The sequence below is a fragment of the Tachyglossus aculeatus genome, chromosome 16 (genome assembly GCF_015852505.1).
Source record: "Tachyglossus aculeatus isolate mTacAcu1 chromosome 16, mTacAcu1.pri, whole genome shotgun sequence".
NCBI classification, from domain to species: domain Eukaryota; kingdom Metazoa; phylum Chordata; class Mammalia; order Monotremata; family Tachyglossidae; genus Tachyglossus; species Tachyglossus aculeatus.
Window position 1 is genome coordinate 37,702,904 of NC_052081.1, and position 20,567 is coordinate 37,723,470.

General features: G+C 42.3%; 1 protein-coding gene across 9 annotated transcripts in view; it reads right to left on the bottom strand.

Moving 5' to 3' along the window:
* Nucleotides 1-20,567, bottom strand: part of BTRC (beta-transducin repeat containing E3 ubiquitin protein ligase) — a 124,553-nt gene that overhangs the window by 15,955 nt on the left and 88,031 nt on the right. For all 9 annotated transcript variants that reach the window (XM_038757638.1, XM_038757636.1, XM_038757637.1 and 6 more), the window contains 7 exons: nucleotides 17,571-17,802; nucleotides 12,330-12,516; nucleotides 8,898-8,994; nucleotides 7,402-7,539; nucleotides 6,637-6,755; nucleotides 2,812-3,061; nucleotides 2,062-2,180 (listed from right to left, as the gene is read on the bottom strand). In XM_038757638.1, coding sequence (XP_038613566.1) covers nucleotides 2,062-2,180; nucleotides 2,812-3,061; nucleotides 6,637-6,755; nucleotides 7,402-7,539; nucleotides 8,898-8,994; nucleotides 12,330-12,516; nucleotides 17,571-17,802 — 1,142 coding nt within the window. The remainder of the gene's footprint in view (nucleotides 1-2,061; nucleotides 2,181-2,811; nucleotides 3,062-6,636; nucleotides 6,756-7,401; nucleotides 7,540-8,897; nucleotides 8,995-12,329; nucleotides 12,517-17,570; nucleotides 17,803-20,567) is intronic.

The following is a 20,567-nucleotide window of genomic DNA, read 5'->3' on the forward strand; positions in this document are numbered from 1 at the left end:
GGGGACTCCTGGGCAGGGCTGCCTCTGGACAAAGAGGCACCCTCAGGTTAGTGCTCGTAAGTGGAGGAGGAAAAGTGCAGTATGCATGAGGAGTGGAAGTTATTATTTATTAATGGTATCCGTTAAGGGCTTACTATGTACAAGGCACTGGGGCAGATACACGTTAACCAGCTTGGACACAGTCCTGGTCCCATACAGGGTTCACAGCCTCGATCCCTCTTTTACAGATGAGGAAACTGAGGCCCAGAGAAGTTAAGTGACTTGGCCAAGGTCACACGGCAGACAAGTGACGGAGTCAAGATTAGAACCTAGGTCCTTCGGACTTTCAGGCCCTTTCTCTATCCACTAGGACGTGCTGCTTCAAGTTCCTCCATTTTCATCCACGAGTCTCTCTAACAAGCTTACTCTACGAAGGAGCTGCTTGGAGCCAGGAGCCCACATGGATCTGAGCCCCCTGGAGTCTTGGGGCTCTTCTGGTTTTGAACACCCATGTCACTGACTCCTCTCAGTGGCCTTACTGCTAGGTCTCCAGTTGAACACTTTTTCGATTGAAAGCCCCCACCGTGAGGGACAGGCACTGTATCTAATTCCCACCTACGTATTCTTTCCCAGTGCTTGGTATAAGGCTCTGCTCATGCTCACAGTAAGCGCTAATATGATTACTACTACTATAACAATATATTTTCAACTGTACTAGGATTGTACACCTATTATAATTCAAACACTCCAGGAAGATAGCCTACCACTTGGACCAACAACGAACAGTGAATAGCTCAGTAACAATGTACATTACTGGCTTATTAAAGAATCAACAACACTGCTCTGTGGTAGGATACTACGGAAATGAAAGTGTACCTTGGATTGCTTTCTAAATACTTTTCTATAAATGGTTTTTACTGAGTGTTGACTACGTGCAGAGCTCTGTACTATGTGCTTGGAAGAGTACAATACAGAATTAGCAGACACGTTCCCTGCCCTTAATAAGCTTACAGTCTGCAAGGGGAGACAAACACTAATATAAATAAGTGATTTATAATAAATAATTTGAAGATATGCATATAAGTGCTGTGGGGTTGGGGCAAATATCCAAAGGTCACAGATTTAAGTGCATAGATGACCCTCTAGACTGTAAGCTCCCTCTAGATTGTAAGCTTCTGGGCACGGAATGTGTCTGCTTATTGTTGTATTATACTCTCCCAAGTGCTCAATACAGTGCTCTGCACACAGTAGGCGCTCAATTAATACAATCCTCTTAGAGAAGGATGTGATAATAATGCTTTGAAGGTGGTCTGGCTTATATGAAAGGGGAGAGAGTTCCAGATTAGGGGGAAGACTTGGAAAAGGGGCTGGTGGTGAGATAGACGAGATTGGGGCACAATGAGTAAACTGACACTAGAGGAGCAGAATGTACATGCTGGGCTGAAGCAGATTGGTGAGGTATGATGGGGTGAGCTGACAGTGCTTTAAAGCCAAAGGTAGGAGTTTCTGTTTGATCCAAAGGTGAATTGGCAGCCACTGGAGCTTCTTGAGGAGTGGGGAGATATGGCCTGAAAGTTTTTGTTGATAAATGACCCACGTAGCAGAGTGAAGTATGGACTAGAGTGGGGAGAGATAGGAGGCCGGGAGGTCAGAGAGGATGCAGATGCAGTAGTCAAGGTGGGACAGGATAAATCCTTGGATCAGCACAGTAGCCATTTGAATAGGGAGGAAAGGACAGATTTTAGCAATGTTGTGAAGGTAGAACCGACGGGATTTGGTGGCACTGAATGTGTGGGTGGAATGGGAGAGATGAGTTGAGGAAAATGCCAAGGTTACTGGCTTGTGATACAGGGAGGATAGTGGTTTGTCTACAGACATGGGAAAGGCAAGGGGAGGAGAGGGTAGGAAGTTAAGGAGGTTCAGTTTTGGACGTTATGTTCTATACGTCCCTTTCAGAGGAAACTCATCTTTAAGGGGCACACAAAATACCTGGATATAGGTTGATGCTACCCATGGACTTTGGGGGTCACCAAACTTGGTTGTTGTTGGGAAAAAAAACCTTGCTGGGTTGGGCTGTCTCACCTGATGGTGTTGTCTGATGAGCCACTCACTACCAGCCTATCTCTGTATTGCAGGCAGGCAATGCCTCGTTTGTGTCCGTTTAAGGTCCTCACAAACTCACAGGTACTTGTATTCCATACCTCGGAGAAAGAAAAAGAGAAAATAACAGGATGTGGTACCTCATTTCATGCTAGGCTGTTCTCAGCAAAAAGCAGGGCTATTAATAAAGGCCAAATGCTACACCCAGGAGGTAGAGAGAGGACTGCACCACTAGGGAAAGTAATCCTTTTCAATTATGTAGAGTACAAGCTTCAATTCCTAATAGCCCAGCACTTGTTTGAAAAGAGTTGCCATGACCTGAAATCTACCAGAGTAAGACTATTATGGGGGTAGTCTTATCTTGCAGATGGAATTCCTTAAATTTCCTAAAACTTCTCCCGGTCCTTAATCAGAATGGTAGCTATAATGCATCTGATGGCAGGGGCCACGAGTAACTCCAAATTCAGGACTCGCGTGTTGGACTACATTTTCGTTTTCCACTGAAATTCTTCAACATCTGTGGCATCTCTTCTTATGGGCCTGGCCAGATTTGCAAATTTCCCTGTACAAAACCAGAGAAACACTTAAAGGGTTTTGTTGGTTCCGATACTAGAGAATGGCTTTCAAACCAGAACACTGGCAAACTTTCCTAACAATCCCTCTCATTCTCAAATTCAGAGGAAGGTGGAGCTTCCTGTTGGAACTGACCTGTTCACACACTTAAAGCCTCACCTTTATAGTCCTATCCCCTGATGCAGAAACGATGTACTTGTCATCAAAGTCAACCACATTGACAGCAGCTCGGTGCCCTACGAGCACTCTTCGGAGGGTGATGTCAGTAGGGGAGGCCATATCCCAGACGGCAATGGAGCGGTCCTTGGAACAAGTAACCATCATCCCGTTGTTGAAACGCAAGTGGAGCACTGCTTCACAGTGGTGAATCAGAGTGTTTAACATTTCACCTGTATTTACATCCCACACTCTGGAAAGACACAATATCAAAAAAAGAGAGTCGGGTTTTAAATATCAGCAGATTTCTGATTTAAATGATGGCCCCAAAGTTCTTTTTTAAACGGCTTCTTAAAAAGCCCCCTAAAGGAAAAGCACTTGACATTTATTTAGCAATAACCTCCGGGGCAGTGGCAAAGAGTTCAACTTGGTTTTTTTTTGTTTTTTTGGTGGGATGGTAGGACAGGATCAGCATGGACAGTGCTAGACCAAAATCACTGGAAATTGAGACTTTTGTTAGTAGATGTTAGTGGAAAGAACCATACTTCATGCAGGTGCGAGAATAGGAAAAAGGGATATGTTAGCGTCACAAAGACAGACACCCCCATCACCTTCTCAAACTCACATACCCATAACTGTCCTTGTATCAAGTATATTTGAGCCCTTTTCGAGGGGCTTGGGTACATATGCACAGGTAACTGCTCAATAAATATCACTGTTTGACAAGGAATAGCTACATAGTTTGAGTAACAGAATATCTAACAAACACATCAACATGAGTGCTGCGGTGGCTGCTAGGATGGCATTACTGGAAACGCTGGGGGATAATCAGAGAGTGTTCTCTAGAGGAGGTGAGTTTTTAGGAGGGCTTGGATGGAGAAGGGGGATGTCGTTTAGCTAATCTGAGGAGACAGAGCACTTCAGGTACAGGCACAAAGGTCAGCAATGGGTTGGCTGGCCTCCCATCCACTGCTGAGGATGAAAGCGGGACTCTTGCTGGGTGTTCTGGCCTTGGCAGTCAACCCAGCTGGCTCCTATGGGACTTCGGGGCTAAGGTTGTGACTGTAGACTGGAAGGAGGTGGAAAGCAGGTGATCCGCTCCGAGAAAAATGACTTCCCTGCTACGGCACAGCCAAACTGAATTTCAACTTCTGCGACCTTTGTTCTGGGGCCACAGGCGGGACTGGTTTGCAAGAGACCAGTAGTCCTCACTGCTTCCTGTTCTTTTTTAAACGGTATTGTTAGTATAGGCACTGTACTAATTAGTATTGCTAGTACCAACAGTATTGCTAGTACTGAGAAGTGGGGTAGATACTGGCTAATCAGGTTGGACTCAGTCCCTGTCCCACATGGGGATCACAGTCTTAATCCCCATTTTACAAAAGAGGTAACAGCGGTACGGAGAAGGTAAGTGACTTGTTCAAGGTCATACAGCCAGCAAGTGGCAAAGCCGGGATTAGAAGCCAGGTCCTTCGGACTCCCAGACCTACGCTCTATCCACTAGGCCACATTGCTTATGCTTCTGTTGTTGGGAACATGGGCCTCTCTGCTATGGCATTAGACTGTTCTACCTCCATATGATAACTATTGCTAAATACTAGGTATTATCAGGTCATGCATCTAGAAGGTAAGCAAAACCTTCTAGATTTATGTGCTGTTGCTGCACATAATCAGGCTAGGTAGGCCTTTAAGTCAATAGGCCAGAAATCGCAATAGTCCATTCTATTTACAAAAGATAACGTGGGATGATAGGTCAATGTTCAACCTGAGCGTGTTAAAAAATGAAGGTTTCTGTTCTCTCATTTAAAAAAGTTACTTTTGATGCACTGTTTTTGTGAAGTCCTTTACCTCAAGGCAAAATCCCTTACAGAGATTTCCTGCAGTGTTGTCATACCCAGAACTCGAGTTACATTGAACTCCAGCGGCATAATGGCTGTGTCATCAAATCACCAGAGCCTCTGGAAATTGAGTGTACCCTCCCTTGGTGAGGCTCACAATTAAAAACTGCAGGGATAGTATGAGAAGTGCCGGAAAGAATAGATCATTGCTCACCTGTACAGAATCCAAAAAGTCTTACCATACTCCTACTTGGGAATACAGTGCTTAAGTATTTATAGAAATCCCTCACCATCTAAAACTTGGATTTCATAGACCACTATGCTGTGCATTACCCAAGCCAGCATTTCCCCAATGAAGTATTTTCAAAAGATGTAAAAACCCTGCCACAAAAATGGCATGTTAAAGGCAGATTTTGGCTTAGAAAATAGCATGGCCTAATGAAAAGAGAACAGACCCGGGAGTCAGAAGAGCTGAGTTCTAATCTTGGTTTCACTACCTACCTGTTTGAATTACACTTAATCAATCAATTGTACAGTGCCTCAGTTTCCTCAACTGTGCATGGGGATTCAATACCTGTTCTTCCTCTCAGACTGCAAACCCAATATGAGACATAGACTGAGTCCAATCTGATTATCTTAAATCTACTCCAGTGCTTGGCACATGGTAAGTGATTAACATATTATTAGACACTGTTTGCTACGGAGGCAATATTCTCCTGTGAAATACTAAGATAGGGCATGCAATACTTTTAAAGGGCAAAAAATGCACACGCATGACTGCTCTCAAGTCACTATAGCATGGAACTGGGAGTTAGGAGAGATACACTCTAATCTTGGTTCAGTCACTGACCTGCTGTGTGACTTTGGGCAAGTCACTTGTTCTCTCTGTGCCACAGTTTCACCATCAGCACAATAAGTTAAGACTCCTGCTTTTCCTCCCTCATACATGACAGAGCCTAAATCCAATCTGATTATCCTGAATCTACTCTAGCGTTTACCACAGTGCTTGGCACAAAAGTGCTTAATAAATGCCAAAATTACTTGCTGGAATTGCTTTCAAGACTGCAGAAAGGAACGATCCACTGTCATTAGATTGTAAACTCCTTGGTGCCAGGGATACCTACTTGATATATGCTTGATATATACTGTTGATAGTGACCAGACTGTCAAGGTAATTTATCTTTTGGCATGGGAGTTTTCATTTTCAAGTAGTTCAAGACTGATTATAGACAATCAAAACAGCTCAACTGCATATTGCTGAGCTCTTGATTACCTTAGGTCAGTGTTTCATAGGCTGGGAGACAAGACCACCAACTATACTGCAGGAGTATGTGAGTAGTAGGGAGGGAGGGAGAATTGCCAAGCACAGAGCTGATTCATCAGAGGTCTGGGAGGGGCAGCAGTGAACTGTGGGCTCCATAAACATGATGTGTTAGTATTTTCCATCTCCTATGCCCCTCCCTGGCTTTTTCTTGCTCTCACTCTTTGGATATGCTGTCTTTAAGATCAGGGAGAATCACATGATAAATAAAAAGCTTCAAGGAAATGCTCCTGTTTCTGCATCTTTTACTTCCTCTTCCCCTCATTCTTTTCTTCTTTCCTTCCTCTTCCTTTCCCTCCCTCTTTTCCTCTTTTTCTTGTCCCCACAAAGCCCTGCCCAATGCCCCACCTCAAAATAAGGAGTTGGTGACCTTAGGGAATGACTGATAAGTCTCAATAACTCATAAAAAGGGACAAAAGGAAAAAAAAGGCCCCAGAAAGATGAGGAAAAACTCCCACAAACAATATTTCATGACCAATATTTTAATGGTATTTGCACACAGTAAGCACTCAATAAATAAGACTGATTGATTTACTAAGTGCTTAATATATGCCAGGCACTCTACTAAGCACTGGGGAAGATACAAGAAAGATACATGTCCCACAGGATTAGAACCCAGGTCCTCTGACTCACAGGTCTGTGATGTTTTGCTGTTTTGGGTGTTTATACCTGACAGTAGAATCAGAAGATCCAGTTATGATCACCCTCTCATCGTACTGAAGGCAAAGAACAGAGCCTGTGTGTCCAGTGAGAATTCGCTTACATTCCAATGTATTTTTATCCCAGATCTATGAAGACAAAAAAAACAAAAACAACAATTCAAAGAAACAACAAAACCCCCCACCCAGGGCGGCTTTTAATCCCTTTGCAAGTATGTCACATTTCTGTGATTTATTTTTGTAACAATGTTTGAACCACAGTAAAATGGAAACTGCTTTAGTAGCCTAAGAAAGCTCTCTTTTTATAGCTATAGCATCTGTTTTTATATAAATGCACTTATTGGATTTAATATAAAACTTTTCATTGGAGAATAGGGATGGCTGGGAAGACTGTGAGCCCATTGCTGGGTAGGGATTGTCTCTGTTGCTGAACTGTACTTTCCAAGCACTTAGTACACTGTTCTGCATGCAGTAAGCGCTCAATAAATACAACTGACTGAATGAATGAAATACTGAAGGTCCAGTATTTGGAAGAAAAGATCAGGCAGTGCAGAAGCAGCGTATATCTTGCTGAATATCATATATTTATAGATTCTCTGGTGAAGCAGGCATTTCTCTTACACAGAAACCACTTTGGGTGGTAGGGATGTACACAGAAGCCTACAGTTCCCCCCCTAGCCTTTTTCACCCTTTCTGTAGTTAGGTAACTAGAAGTGTTAAGAGGAAGGAGGGTTGGAGGTGGAAAGGGAGGCATAGGACATGCTTTAAGCTTCACCTTGATAGTATTGTCTCGCAATCCGCTTACTATCTTCTGGTCATCATACTGTAAACAGTAAACTCCTTTGCTAGTTTCACTTCGGCAATGAATTCTCTGTAAGCTATGTCTTCCACATCTCCAGTTCGATTCTATGGTCTGTGAAAGGAAAGATAAAGAACCAAAATATAGGAATAATTTCCTTAGCGAAATTAAACATATTCCTTTTTATTTCTCAGCAGAGTAGTAGTAGTAATGGCATTCATTGAGCACCTGCTGAGTGCAATGCACTAAATACTAAGTGCTTGGGAAAGCCCAAGAACACAAGTTTCCTGCCCACAAGGAGCTTACATTCTAAAGGAAAAGATGATGGCCCAGTGGATAGAGCACGGGCTTGGGAGTCAGAAGGACCTGGCTTCTAACCCCACCTCCGCCACTTGTCTGTTGTGTGACCGTGGGCAAGTCATTTAACTTCTCTGTGCCTCAGTTCCGTAATCTGTAAAATGGGGATTAAGACTGTGAGCCCTATATGGTACAGGGACTGTGTTCAACCTGATTAGCTTTTATCAATCGCAGTGCTTAGAACAGCGCTTGACATATAGCAAGCACTTAAATACCATTATTATTATGAAGCTGAGAAGTTGCAAAGGGATTACAGGGTGACCGAATGGGATGTTACAAACACATAATTATCCGAGTTACTTGGAATGAGGGCAAAGTGAAGTGAGATATATTCTGGACAATACCCTCATCTCTTCAGAAGCCCCAGTAGCTCATTCCCAGTTTTACTAGTTTCTTGATACTTAATATTTTTTTTAGCAAATACTCTACTTTTGTGGAAAATAACTACAAACTCCCTATAGAGACTCTCCCAGTTAAAAAACAAACAAACAAGTAGAGACTTTTCCCAGAAGGCTGAGACTATATGCTCCTTACGGGCAGGGAACGTGCCTACCAAATCTGTTATATTGTACTCTCCCAAATGCTTAGTACAGTGCTCTGCACATAGTAAGTGCTCAATAAATATCACTGATTGATCATCTGGTCAATCATCTCCAATGATCTTTTTTGAATATTTCCTAATTAAGTTTTAAAGGTCATTTTATTAAGGGTGCTATACCATAGGATTAGCAACGTGATAAGAACCACAAAATCCCCCTAAACTATTTAAACACTAGCTAAAGGAAAACATACACTGGCTCCATGCTCTGACTTTCTGTCTGAAAATAAATTCAATTTTGTAAGAATTTACTAGACTATTTGCCTTACTGGATTTTGAAAAAGACTCTCACTCAGATTAATGCTGTTTAAAAAGTTCAGTTTAAGTGTGTGCATGTGTCAAGTGTGTAAATTAACAGATTTCAGTAGAACACTGGATAAAAACAGATCATTAAAAAAGACACAAAATCAGATTCCAGTGATAACTTTCTCTTTTTGCTGAAGGATGTACAGGAAGCTCGGGGATAGAAAGGACTCAGATCCTACCCAAAACCTTTGTATTCTACACCAAGCCTTACCTCAATGTCCTGAATAATTTTAGGATAAAGTGCTCTGTAGAAGGAGTTTGGGGGGGCAGTTCCATCGGGAGGCTTGTTTTTAAATAAATATTGTCCCCTAAAAAACAAGAAGCGTTCCTTATATGAATACAACCCACATTTCCGCTTTTCAAATCAAGAATTGCATATTAAAGATATCAAGTGATTTCCATCTGCACTTCAGGTTATGTGGCAAAGGACGAAGGAATTCAACATTTTTTCTGCTTAATAAACAGAGTGGTTTTACAATAATGAGGGGACATACATAAAAGGGCATACTTTTTGCATACAAGCAGCAAAGGGGGAAACTGAGACTCATGCTTAAGAGGTGTGTCACTGATATTCATTCATACACACACACATCTTATTGCCATTGCTTTTTTCCAGTAAGCAACATTTATTAGCATCTTCTTCCTTACCACAGCACAGCCCTGGAATACTCATATCCCAAGCTAGATCTTAGCCACAGAAAAACCCCCAGTAAATGGCAATCACTTCCTGCTGAGTAAAAAATTTAATTCCTCATCCTGAAGTTAAGAACCCACCAAACACGGTGTGGAAGCTAGTAAACCCCACTATGGGTGTACTAACTGCTGTTCTGACTGGCACAGTGCCTTGCAAAGTGGAGATAGGCAGAAATGCCTCTGAGTGTAATCCTGGCATCAGAGAAATTGCGTTTTCTCTGGGCCAGTCATCCCCTCCTCCCTCTATAGCCCCATTACAATATAATTAATTGTTCAAAGTCTCCAGGAGAGGTTCTCCCTTGCCCTCTATTATACACCTTGAAAATTAGTTGAGAAAATTTCCTATTAGGAAAGTAGCTGGCTGAATCTGTTGGGCTGAGTCAGAAAGCTAAACAAAAATGACATAATCTGTAAACATCGCCCGGTGGTTATCGAGTGACAAAGTGTGAACACAAGCTAAAAGAAAAGCAAAGAGGGACAAGTCGAATAGTAAAATGATGACCTAAAAATAAACTTATCTGAAAGAATGACTTCATCAGTGTTTTCAAGGTGGCCCAATTTCAGCCTCCATTGATGGGCATCGTGATTTTTAAATTAAAGCTTAAACTCCACTTACAACACTCTGGGAAGAGTTGGAAAAAGCCCCCAGAAAGATGCGGTTTCTGCACTGGTTTTGTTCAAGAGGGCACTTGTACCTTTATCTGCTGGGCATCATGGCCTGATTACTTTTTTAGCCAGGGCCAAGAAATACTAGGAGGAATATGTTCTTTCTAGGAAGGGGGGAGGGAGGTGGTGGCGCAGTGGGCAATAGGACGGGGGTCAAAAACCACCACTGCGCTGCACTTCCCGAGGCAGATCTGTTGGAGCATAACTGAGCAAAATGACCGAGATTTCCAAGGCACAGCTTTTCATTCACCTTTTTTTTTAATTATTATTACTGAGGATGGACATCTTTATCAATCATTTCAACATTAGCAAATAAAAGGCTCTCCAGAAAGAGGTGGTCAGATGGAGGCAAAAAGTGGCTTCATGCATGCTTTTTCTCTACTTCTGAATCCTACGTGAAGACCTTTTTGGATGTACCCTCTCTGACAATGGGGACCACTTCTCTCTCTGTGAAATGTCTGGCACTCTACCAGAGCGTGGGCATTTGACAAATGTTAAATAATAAGTGCGAAGTGTGATCATAAAACGTGGCACTGCTGATTAAGAAAATGTTGAGAAGAAAGCGCTCTCCCAAGTGGTCTTTTATTGTACTTAAAGGCTTATCATTTATTGACCATAGGTAGTGTACTCAGCACTGTACAAGACAGAAAAACGAGAATGCATGCCCTAGGGGGTTACAATCTAACTTGGAACGACAAATCCATTCGGGCATAAAATACATCTGCTGAGAGGGAGCAAAATCTTAGAGGCTGAAAGCTTCATTGATAATTTGAATTTTTTTTTGGTTGGAGGGGATTGAAAGGAATCATCAAAGGGTGTGAGTGTGGAGAAAGGTGTATCATTGCAACAGTGAGCTTTCTGGACAGACTGGAAAACCAACAGCATGACTGATGGAAGAGGTGAAGGGAAGTTCCAGGTGTAACTAAGCCAGGCAGAAAGCACAAGGATGACAGCAAGGGAAGGTAGCACTCGCTAAAAAAAGTGAGAAAGGAAACATGAGCAAAGAAAGTGAAAAAGCCAGGAGAAGGGAATCACAGCTATAGCCCTAAAGAATATTTTAAAGGAGTAGAATCAGGGTCGGATTCAACTACAGGCCATGGGAAACTTTGAGGGTATCTTCAGGAAGGGCTTTGGGGCTACAGGCATTTTTCAACTAACTCATCTGTAAATAAAAGAATTGTGCTACCAGTGGTCTTTCTTGGAAAAGGGGTTCTGGCTGCATATTAAAGCAAGTCTTCTCCTCAACAAGGATGAAAGAAAGTTTAAGGTACTGATGTATATTGGGGCCAGTTTAAGTGCAGCTATTGAACTGCCTTTTGTGATAAGCTTTAGTAAGAAAAACAAACTGCTGCTGGATGGTGGTTTGCATGGAAGTAACATTCAATGATATTTCTCTTATTCAATATTCTTTAACCTTTGTGATTCATCCAAGAAAAACATCTGGTGAAAATGAACTAGGGAGCAGGTCACTAAGTACCCAGAGGCTTGAACCACTTTTTAAACAACTGAAATGCAGGTAACATCACAATTTATTTATGCCACATCCATACCTGCCTTTCTTGTGGTCACCATCTTCGAGACTTCTTGGAGAGAAGAGTCTAAAGAAAGGACTTAGCCCCCCAGGGTCAAGGAGCTAATGAAATGCTGCCATTCTGTCAAAAGAACAGCTCTAAACTCCAGTGCAACACCCATTCAGGGAAGTCTCTCAAGCTGCTAATCAGATAATTATACCCCAAGGCTTCTGATTTTAAGATGAAATTCATAGTTAAAAGTGAAACTCTCCTGTGGAAAACTAATAGACCTATAAGAAAACATTGACTCAGACTGACTCCCCACCCCCAGCTTCCTCCATCCTGCTCTCTAGAGAAGGTTTGGATTTTCAGGCTGGCCCCATTAGCCTAGCCTTGAAAACATCTCTTTGCCCACTCAACCTAAGTGAATAGTTGTTAGGTGAGAAGTACAGAACATTGATTCCATTAATTTCACTATCTACGAAACTCCCAGAGGGTGGGATGGTAAACATTTCAATTTTTGCGTAGTGGCATGCTAGCCCCATGTCATTCAACTTAAAGTGACTAGTGAAAGGGGTGCATTGACAATCCTTCCTCTGATTAACCTAAGAAAAACCCAACTGCCTAGGGTGCAGGTGATCTGTCACAAAAATAGCACCTGTTGAAATAAGAGGGATTATAGGCCCTTTCCAAATCAGCCTCCTGCCTTCTAAGGGTTCTGAATGTTCAAGCATCAGAAGTTTCCGAGTAGTCAAAAAGCTGAGAGAACTCACCATCCTCTCCGTTCTGCCAGACCCCTCCAAAGTGAATCAGTCCTGACCATTCTCTCGATCAGCTTCTTCCACAACATGCCATCTGATGTCACCCGGTACCATTCCTTGCACACCAGTTCAGCAGCACAGAGTGATTTGGCATCCAGGTAGGACAGAATATTTTCCGCAATGTGATCCAATCCTCGAGCTGTCAGAAAGACCAGGAACAAGAGGCATGGAGAGATTTCAAAAGACCATTTGATATAAGCAGCATTCAGTTTGCCATAAGAGACAGTTCCATCCTTTACTCGGCCCTAGGTGCTCATGAGCTGCAAAGATGGCTCAAATACGTGTCAATCATTATTTCATGTGGTAAGAGAAATGAATAGCATTTTCCACCCCCCTCTGAGTAGGAGAGTTACATCTAACAAATACCAAAACCTCCAAAGACATTAAAAATAAAGAGAAATACAGAAAGCAATTCACATTTATCTACAAGGATTTTGGCACTAGGGAGTGTTCCATAGATAGTGTCTTAAATTTGGTGATACAGACCCCCACCCCCAAAATCTTTATATTAGGAACATTTCTCATCTTGCCGCTGCAGCTACTCCTATGTTCAAGCAGTCCAAATATCTGTTTTGTGAAAGAAAAAAATTAGCTTTCAGATGCAATGAAAGTGGAGAAATATTCCCAGTGAGAACTCTAAGAGAAAATGGGACTTTGGCGGTAAAGAGGGAAGGCCAATGGAAAAGGAAACGGAATCTGCAATGGATGAAAGGGACTTTCTGAGAAGGAAGGCGCCAAGCAGGTTCACTGTGAAAAAAAAAAAAAGCTGGATTTAATTTGAAAGCACTTTTCAGTGTTTTGTATTTCAATAACCCTGCGGTGAAACCTAAAAGACAATTGACTAAAAATGAAAGGGCACTGGACCAATAGCAACCCAGTGGCTACGTTAGTGGATATGCAAAGAAATACAGTGGGGGGTTTGTCCTGGGTTGTTTAAACTGTATGGGCTTCCCCATTAAAAATCTCTACCACCCACTCAAGCCTAATCTGTACCGGGGCCTCAGAGGAATTGATGCCTATAAAATAAGATGGCTGCACTAATAAACGCTCTCTTGGATGCTATTCTAATTCGCAAGTTATTTCCCTTCCAAGGTCACATATCAGAGGCTTTACACAGTCCTGGAGATCAGAAAAATTCCTCCTGCTCCCAACTCCCTCAAGCAAAAAGTTCTTCCTACCTAAGAAAGCTGGAACACCAGAAGGGTATTTAGCACATCTTTTACTTGGTGCCATGCAAACACACTCACACAAAAATTATGCATACCATCAACAACAACCCAAGTGTGTTTAAATACTTCTTAATCCAATTACAAAGCCTGTAAAGACTTAACCACATTTGTCAGCAGAGCAGGGGTAGAAGGCGTTAAATGCATTTTGCTTGGCTGGAGTCACATGCTCATATTTAGGGATAAACAGATGGAGGCATCCATCACCTGATTCTCATCAAGGGGACTTCAGGACACCATGTGCCCATCTTTGTCATGAACACAAACCAATTCAAGATTTCAGTCTTGACAGAGCAAATTAACTGGAAGCCTTTAAAGCGCTTCTTTGTGTGGCTAAACAGGTATATTAGACCATGGCAGCATACATATATATATATATGAAGTCCCCATTTCTACTCAAAAGGCTTTTAAAATCATCCAAATATTTTAAAAGGCCTTGGCTTTTCAATCTTGGAGGTATAAGGGCAGAGAAAGGGAGCTCAGCTTCCAGTTACCTGGGAAGGTCTACATTTTGCTGGCCACATCATGAATGATGCTGGACAAGAAAAAAAATAAGTGGGGAGGGTGGGAGGGAGGGGAGCGGAAGACTCCTTTGAGTCTGTAATACAATTCATAATATAATATTGGCTTGCAATAGTATTTCAATAAATAAAATGACTGTGTCAAAAAGCACCTGTTTACAAATTTAACATAGTGAATATCCCAGCTACTTCTCCAATACATTTCATAATCAAATAGCCCAATGATAACTGGCAATTTGGCAAACACACCAAGCTTACTTAGGATAACTGAAAACCAGTGAATTTCTAGTAGGTCCCTTACAGCCCCAGCCTTTGACTGAAAGAGAGCCTAAGCCAACAATATAGTAGTCTTTTCATAGTTCAGCCAGCTGTTATTTAGCTACAAAAAAGAGACTGCGGTAATTTAAAGTCATAGATCAGCCAATCATTTTTAAGGGTCATCACACAACTCACCATATGGAGCTGAATGTTCAGACAGACGTGGAACTCATTCACTTCTGTGGCTTCAACTACCATCTTTTATGCAGGCGATTCCTATATCAACCTCTCCAGACCTGACCTCTCTCCTCCTCTGCAGTCTTGCCTTTCCTCCTGCCTTCAGGGCATCTCTACTTGCCTTCCCATGGACGCCTCAAATTTAGTATGTCCAATACAGAACTCCTCATCTTCCCACCCAAATCATGTCTTCTCCCTGTTTTTCCCATCACTCTAGACAACACCACTATTCTCCCTGTTTCACAAGCCCACACATTGCCATTATCTCTGACGCATCTCTCTCATTCTGTCACCAAATCCTGTCATTTCTACTTTCACAATATGGCTAAATTGGCCCTTTCCCCTCCATTCAAACTGCTGCTACGCTGATCCAAGGACTACTTACATTCTGTTTCGTCTACTGCATCAACCCTTTTGCTGACCTCCCTGCCTCCAATCCTTACTTCACTCTACTGCCCAGATCATTTTTCTTAAAAAGAAAAAGGAACAAAACCCACCAACACCCCCCACAACCAAAAACCATACACCAAAAAAACATATTTAGTTCATACTCTTCAAAAACCTTCAATGGTTTCACACCCACCCACACCCAACTCTTTACCACAGGTTTTAAAGTACTCAGTCAGCTGGTCCTCTCCTATCTTAACCCTCCAGTTTCCTAATACAACCTAGCCCACACACTTTGCTCTTCTAACTCCAACCTATTCACTGTACCTCAATCTCATCTATCTTGCCGCCGACCCCGTGCCTCATCCTCCTTCTGGCCTGTAACTCCACACTGCCCTCCCCCTCACCTCCCTTCACTGCCCTCCCTTCACCTCTCTCCATCTTCAAAGCCTTATTAAAACCTCATCTCGAGGCCTTCCCCAACTAAGCCCTCATTTCCCCTACTCCCTTTTTCTCCTGTATTACCTATGCACTTGGATGTGTACCCTTTAAGCATTTGACATTCACCTCAACCTCTACCCCACAGCAATTATATACATATCAATCATTTATTTTAATGTCTGTCTCCCCCTCTAAACTGCAAGCTCCTGGTGATCAGGGAACATATTTACCAACTCTGTTGTACTGTACTCTCCCAAATGCTTAGTACAGTGCTCTGTACAAGTAGGAACTCAATAAATACCACTGATTGACTGATTGCCTGTCTCCTGTGAGGGTGTGTCAAAGTCCCTCTATGAGGATGCCTGTGATGAGTGCATCACACAGTAAGGTTTGAATGGGGGCATTTATATGAGTCCCTTCGAGTATGTTTTCTGTGCTCATGGCTGGCTTAGGCATGCTTTGGCCCCTTCAAAGGTCAGGCCTGGGTTCCTAAGGCTTCCTGTTCCTCTTGCCCTCACAGGTAGCACCCTTGGGAGAATGGGGAACTGGGAGAAGATGTTCAAGGCCTCTAAAGCTTTCTGTGCATTATTCCCCAGTCCAGCCCTGCTTGAGGAGGAACACATGGTGAGTATCATCATCATCAGTGGTATTCATTGAGTGCTTGCTGTGTGCAGAGTATTGTACTAAGCACTTGGGAGAGTACAATGCAACAGAGTTGGTTGACACGCTCCCCGTCCACAACAAGTTTACAATCTAGAGGTGGAGAGTAGATGGGAGGAGACAGTGTGAATGTCTGTCCTCTTACTGGCTCCAGCCACTCAAGGCCAGAGAAGGTGGGCTGAATGAGGGAGGGGAAACAGTTTCCAATAGCTCCCTCTCTCCTTCCTTATGCAGGTTTCCCTCAAGTAGTGCTACAGACTCTAAGGGAAGTCAACAGCACTGTCAGGAGACGGCAGGGTTGGGGTGGAAGGGGCAAGAGAGAAAAAGGGGAGGTGAGGGCCATCCATCTTCCCCCTTCCCCCTTCCCCCCAACCTCTTGCAGATGCCCTGGTGCTCTGTCCTCAACAGGATGGGAGGTCTCCTCCAAAGGAACAAGATGACCTACTCGTTGACTGCAACTGAAGATGTGAGCAGCCCTGGGTTATGGTGAGCCATACTAATTAGGTGCACAAACCGCTCCCACACAGTTGGTACAAAACCCTCTGGAGGGGATAAAAGGGCAAAAATCTATTTTCCATTTAATGAGGGGTGTACTTATAAATTAAAGCTCTGAGATGTTTGTTTCCAAGATATAATTAAATATATAATTGTGGAATTCTCTTCCCTAGAAAAAGCAATTTAAGTTTGGGGGCTGAAATGGGTCTTTTTTATACAAGATATGCTTGGCTGTAATTAATTTTACAATGTGGTTGAAAGCCATTCATTTTTCAGTACGATATTCTTTAAGAATTGGCTTTTAATATAGGCAATATCCTCATATCCAAAGAGAAGATTTTCTCTAAGTAATAACACCTTTCTGGTGTACAAGATTATTGCTATTAAGCACTTAGCACAGCAGAAAAAATAGATTTCTGTATCTTTGTCTACACATTTATATAGTTTTCAATAGCTATTTGGTAACTGAGCACTCTGAGGTTGTAAAATCTTGAGTTTACATGTTTAACTTCACAATAAGGCTCCCAAGATACCCTTCTTTCTAGGATTCTCAATTAAAAATAATGTTTCCTTTTCAGCCCAAGAACTTGAATCTGCTGTTGATAAATCCCTGTAGAAATCAAACATTAATATATTGCAAAGCACACCTCTAAACAGACATACTTTCCATGGCTCTGCTTCCAAATGAGGCATAGGCCTCCCAAAGGGCAAGATCTGGATTTGGGTGCAGGGTGAGAGTGTTGGGGCCATAAGTGGGGGGAAAAACAGGAGGGAAGGCCTAATATCAGAGTGTTTTAATTTAATTCAGACGTAAGGATAACTGACAGAGAAGCCATCAACACAGAAAAGAAATTTTAGGGTAAAGTCAGGTGTCAATAAGACTGCACAAAACATTTCCTTCAAGAACCATGCCAGCCATAATTAATCCCGAGGACCAACCCATGGTCAATGAAGCCCCTTGAAAATACCTGGCAAAGCAGTGATGAAATCCCTTTGTAACATGGGTTTGAGATATGAGTTTATGTGCCCGTGCTGATAGTGACACATCTGGGAGATGAGATGCTCCACAAACTCCACCTGGTCAGACTCCGACCACTGTTCAAAATATTTGACACACAGCTCCTTCTCCTTCTCATAGCTTGCAGAGAGTTTTCTTTGCTTGGGCACAATCATGCTGGAAGTGCCATTGGCAAGTTTTGTCTGAAAGAGGCAAAGACAAAGAAATACACAATATGAAATGAAACTCTGCAACTTAACATCTTGGAGGGATCTGCCAGGCAACAGGGTGAATTGTCTGGGTGGGGCCTTCCACAGCAATGTACCAAATTTGGGCAGTGAAACATGAGGTGCAATCTTGGTTCAGGACAGAAAATAGGAAGGGATATTTTCAGGAGAGGCATCATTGGACTCTTATTTATACAGAGCATGCTGACACCTGTAAAGCAACTGTAGGAATATGTGTCTCTCGTGTGTGTGTGTGTGTGTGTGTGTGTGTGTGTGTATGCTTTGGGGGAGGTGGGGAGGGGTAGAGAAAGGAAAGGGGCTGTTCTGACATAAGTGCCATTCTTGAAAGTGGTACAGATAGGAAATAAAAAAAGATAAAGAACCACCTTGTTCAAAATTGGCTCTGAAAGACCTTTTGGTTGCTTTTTGAGCCAGTTATTTATAACACCAAAGGGACAAAAACAAACAAATGATATTTTGGATCTCACAATTTAGATTATCAATGGTTTATTTTACAAACCCTCTTCTCATCACTGCGACACCACTGTCTCTCAAGAAACCTCTACTTTGTTTTGCAGATTTTTGCTCAAAATGGCCTTTGGTAGTGGGAAGGAAACCCATATAAAATTGTGCCATCATTCTACACGCAATTGTTCCTTGCTCCTTTTTGCTATTTTAATTACTGTAGGTTACCGGCTCATAACTGTTACCATCCTGAACTCTGACTTCCATTACTACTGTGCAAGACTGGTCAAAGGATCTGGAGAGCTCCTGGTAAACTCAATAACATAATCTACCACCTTATAGTTATACTCTGTTGATCAAATATTTTGAGGTGAAAATACTAAAATGAGCTCCTGCCTAGCACCCAAACTGTATGTACTGGGTGCAACATCGGAAATTTGGACCTTTAACCCTGATATGATAAAAAATTTCTCTTTGAGACTTATAAAATGGGAACAGGCACTCAATCCTAGGTAAAAAGCAACCATCCAATATCTTTTGCATATGTGACAATGTAAAAGCAAATTGTTGTCACTGCTTAATATCTGTCCTTCCACAATATGTACCTCCATCGCCTCATGTTTAATATGTCTGGAACTGGACTCGTCATCCTCTCTAAACCCAACCTCTTCGAACTTTCCCATCACTTGAAAATATCACTATCCTCTCCCACTTTGTTCACAAACTTACACATCCTTAACTCCTCTCTCTTTCATGCCCACTCCCCATCTGTCACCAACTTCTGCCAATCCTTCCTCTGTAATAATTCACAGATCTGACCTTTACTATTGCTTGTCATTAGCCTAATTGAAGTTCACGTCCACAGCCTCCATGCAAGTGGTCGATGGTGGGGCAGAGAGGAACCGTTAGAAGTGAGGCTGGGAGTAGTGGGTGAAAGGAATCAACCTAAACGTTGGAAAAATTTAGAGGGGGGCCAATGATAAGAAGCTTTTGCATGATATGGAGAGATATGAGTAGCCACTGGAGGATTTTGACGAGTGGCGAGTTCTGGACTGAATGACCTTTCAGAAAGATAATCCTTCCCATGGCCAGCTGTACTTGAAGTTTGAGTATTGGACTCAGGTATTTTTTATTTTCATTTTAAAGTTATGTCAGTTTCTGGGGGTTTAAAGCTGAGCAGAGAAGGTATTTGATTAGATCACAACTCATTTAATTGAACACTGCATTTGCATGAAGGAGCTACATTTGCATATAGATATCTGGAAGTAAAAGACCTGCATAGTACTCGCTAGCCTATATCCCCACCTCCAGTTTTTAATAATAAGAGTAATAATGATGGCATTTATTAAGCACTTACTATGTGCAAAGTACTGTTCTAAGCGCTGGGGAGGTTACAAGGTGATCAGGTTGTCCCATGGGGGGCTCACAGTCCTAATCCCCATTTCACAGATGAGGTAACTGAGGCCCAGAGAAGTTAAGTGACTTGCCCAAAGTCACACAGCTGACAAGTGGCGGAGCTGGGATTTGAACCCACGACCTCTGACTCCAAAGCCCGGGCTCTTTCCACTGAGCCACTCTGCTTCTCTTTTTCTTTAAGTACCTAGAGTAAATGCTGCAAGAAGCTATGGGCTACAGTTAAAAAATTAAATCCCCAAATTTCAATTTGAAGACTTCTGAAAATCCACAAGGGTACAGTGAAAAAGTTCAGTTATTAAAAAATCAAAAGGCTGTATATTAAAGTGATGGTGAGAGAGTATAATAGTTACTAGTGGTGGTAGAATTGATTTGGCTTTCACTGCAAAAGCCTGATGACTCAACCACTTGTGTTCAGGTGTCTCAGAAAGCTGACAAACCACCTCAGTTTAATGGTAGCAGTAACTATCTTATCTGCTACAGATTCCAACCGCTGCCTCCTCCTCCTCCCTTCAACTCATGCATCCCCACACCTTTTCTTTTTGCAGTAAACATACGCTTTTCTCGGGAAAAAAAAAGCTGTCAGACAAGGTACAAATTGGAGAAATTAGATACATATATGCACACACAATGTTCCTCAAGATAATATGATTTTCAAAGAGTATGGAGCAGAGAGCTTTGCAACATTTTCCCAAAGATATGCTGCATGCATCATTATCAAATTATCATGCATTCTCAGATAGGTGCCTGCACCATCAATAGGAGATACTGCTACTTGTGAAGAGGGCCTTGCCCAAATTCACCGTGTTATCAATTTATCCCAGACAAGCCACAAAAGTGGGCAGATATTTGTTTAATTTTTT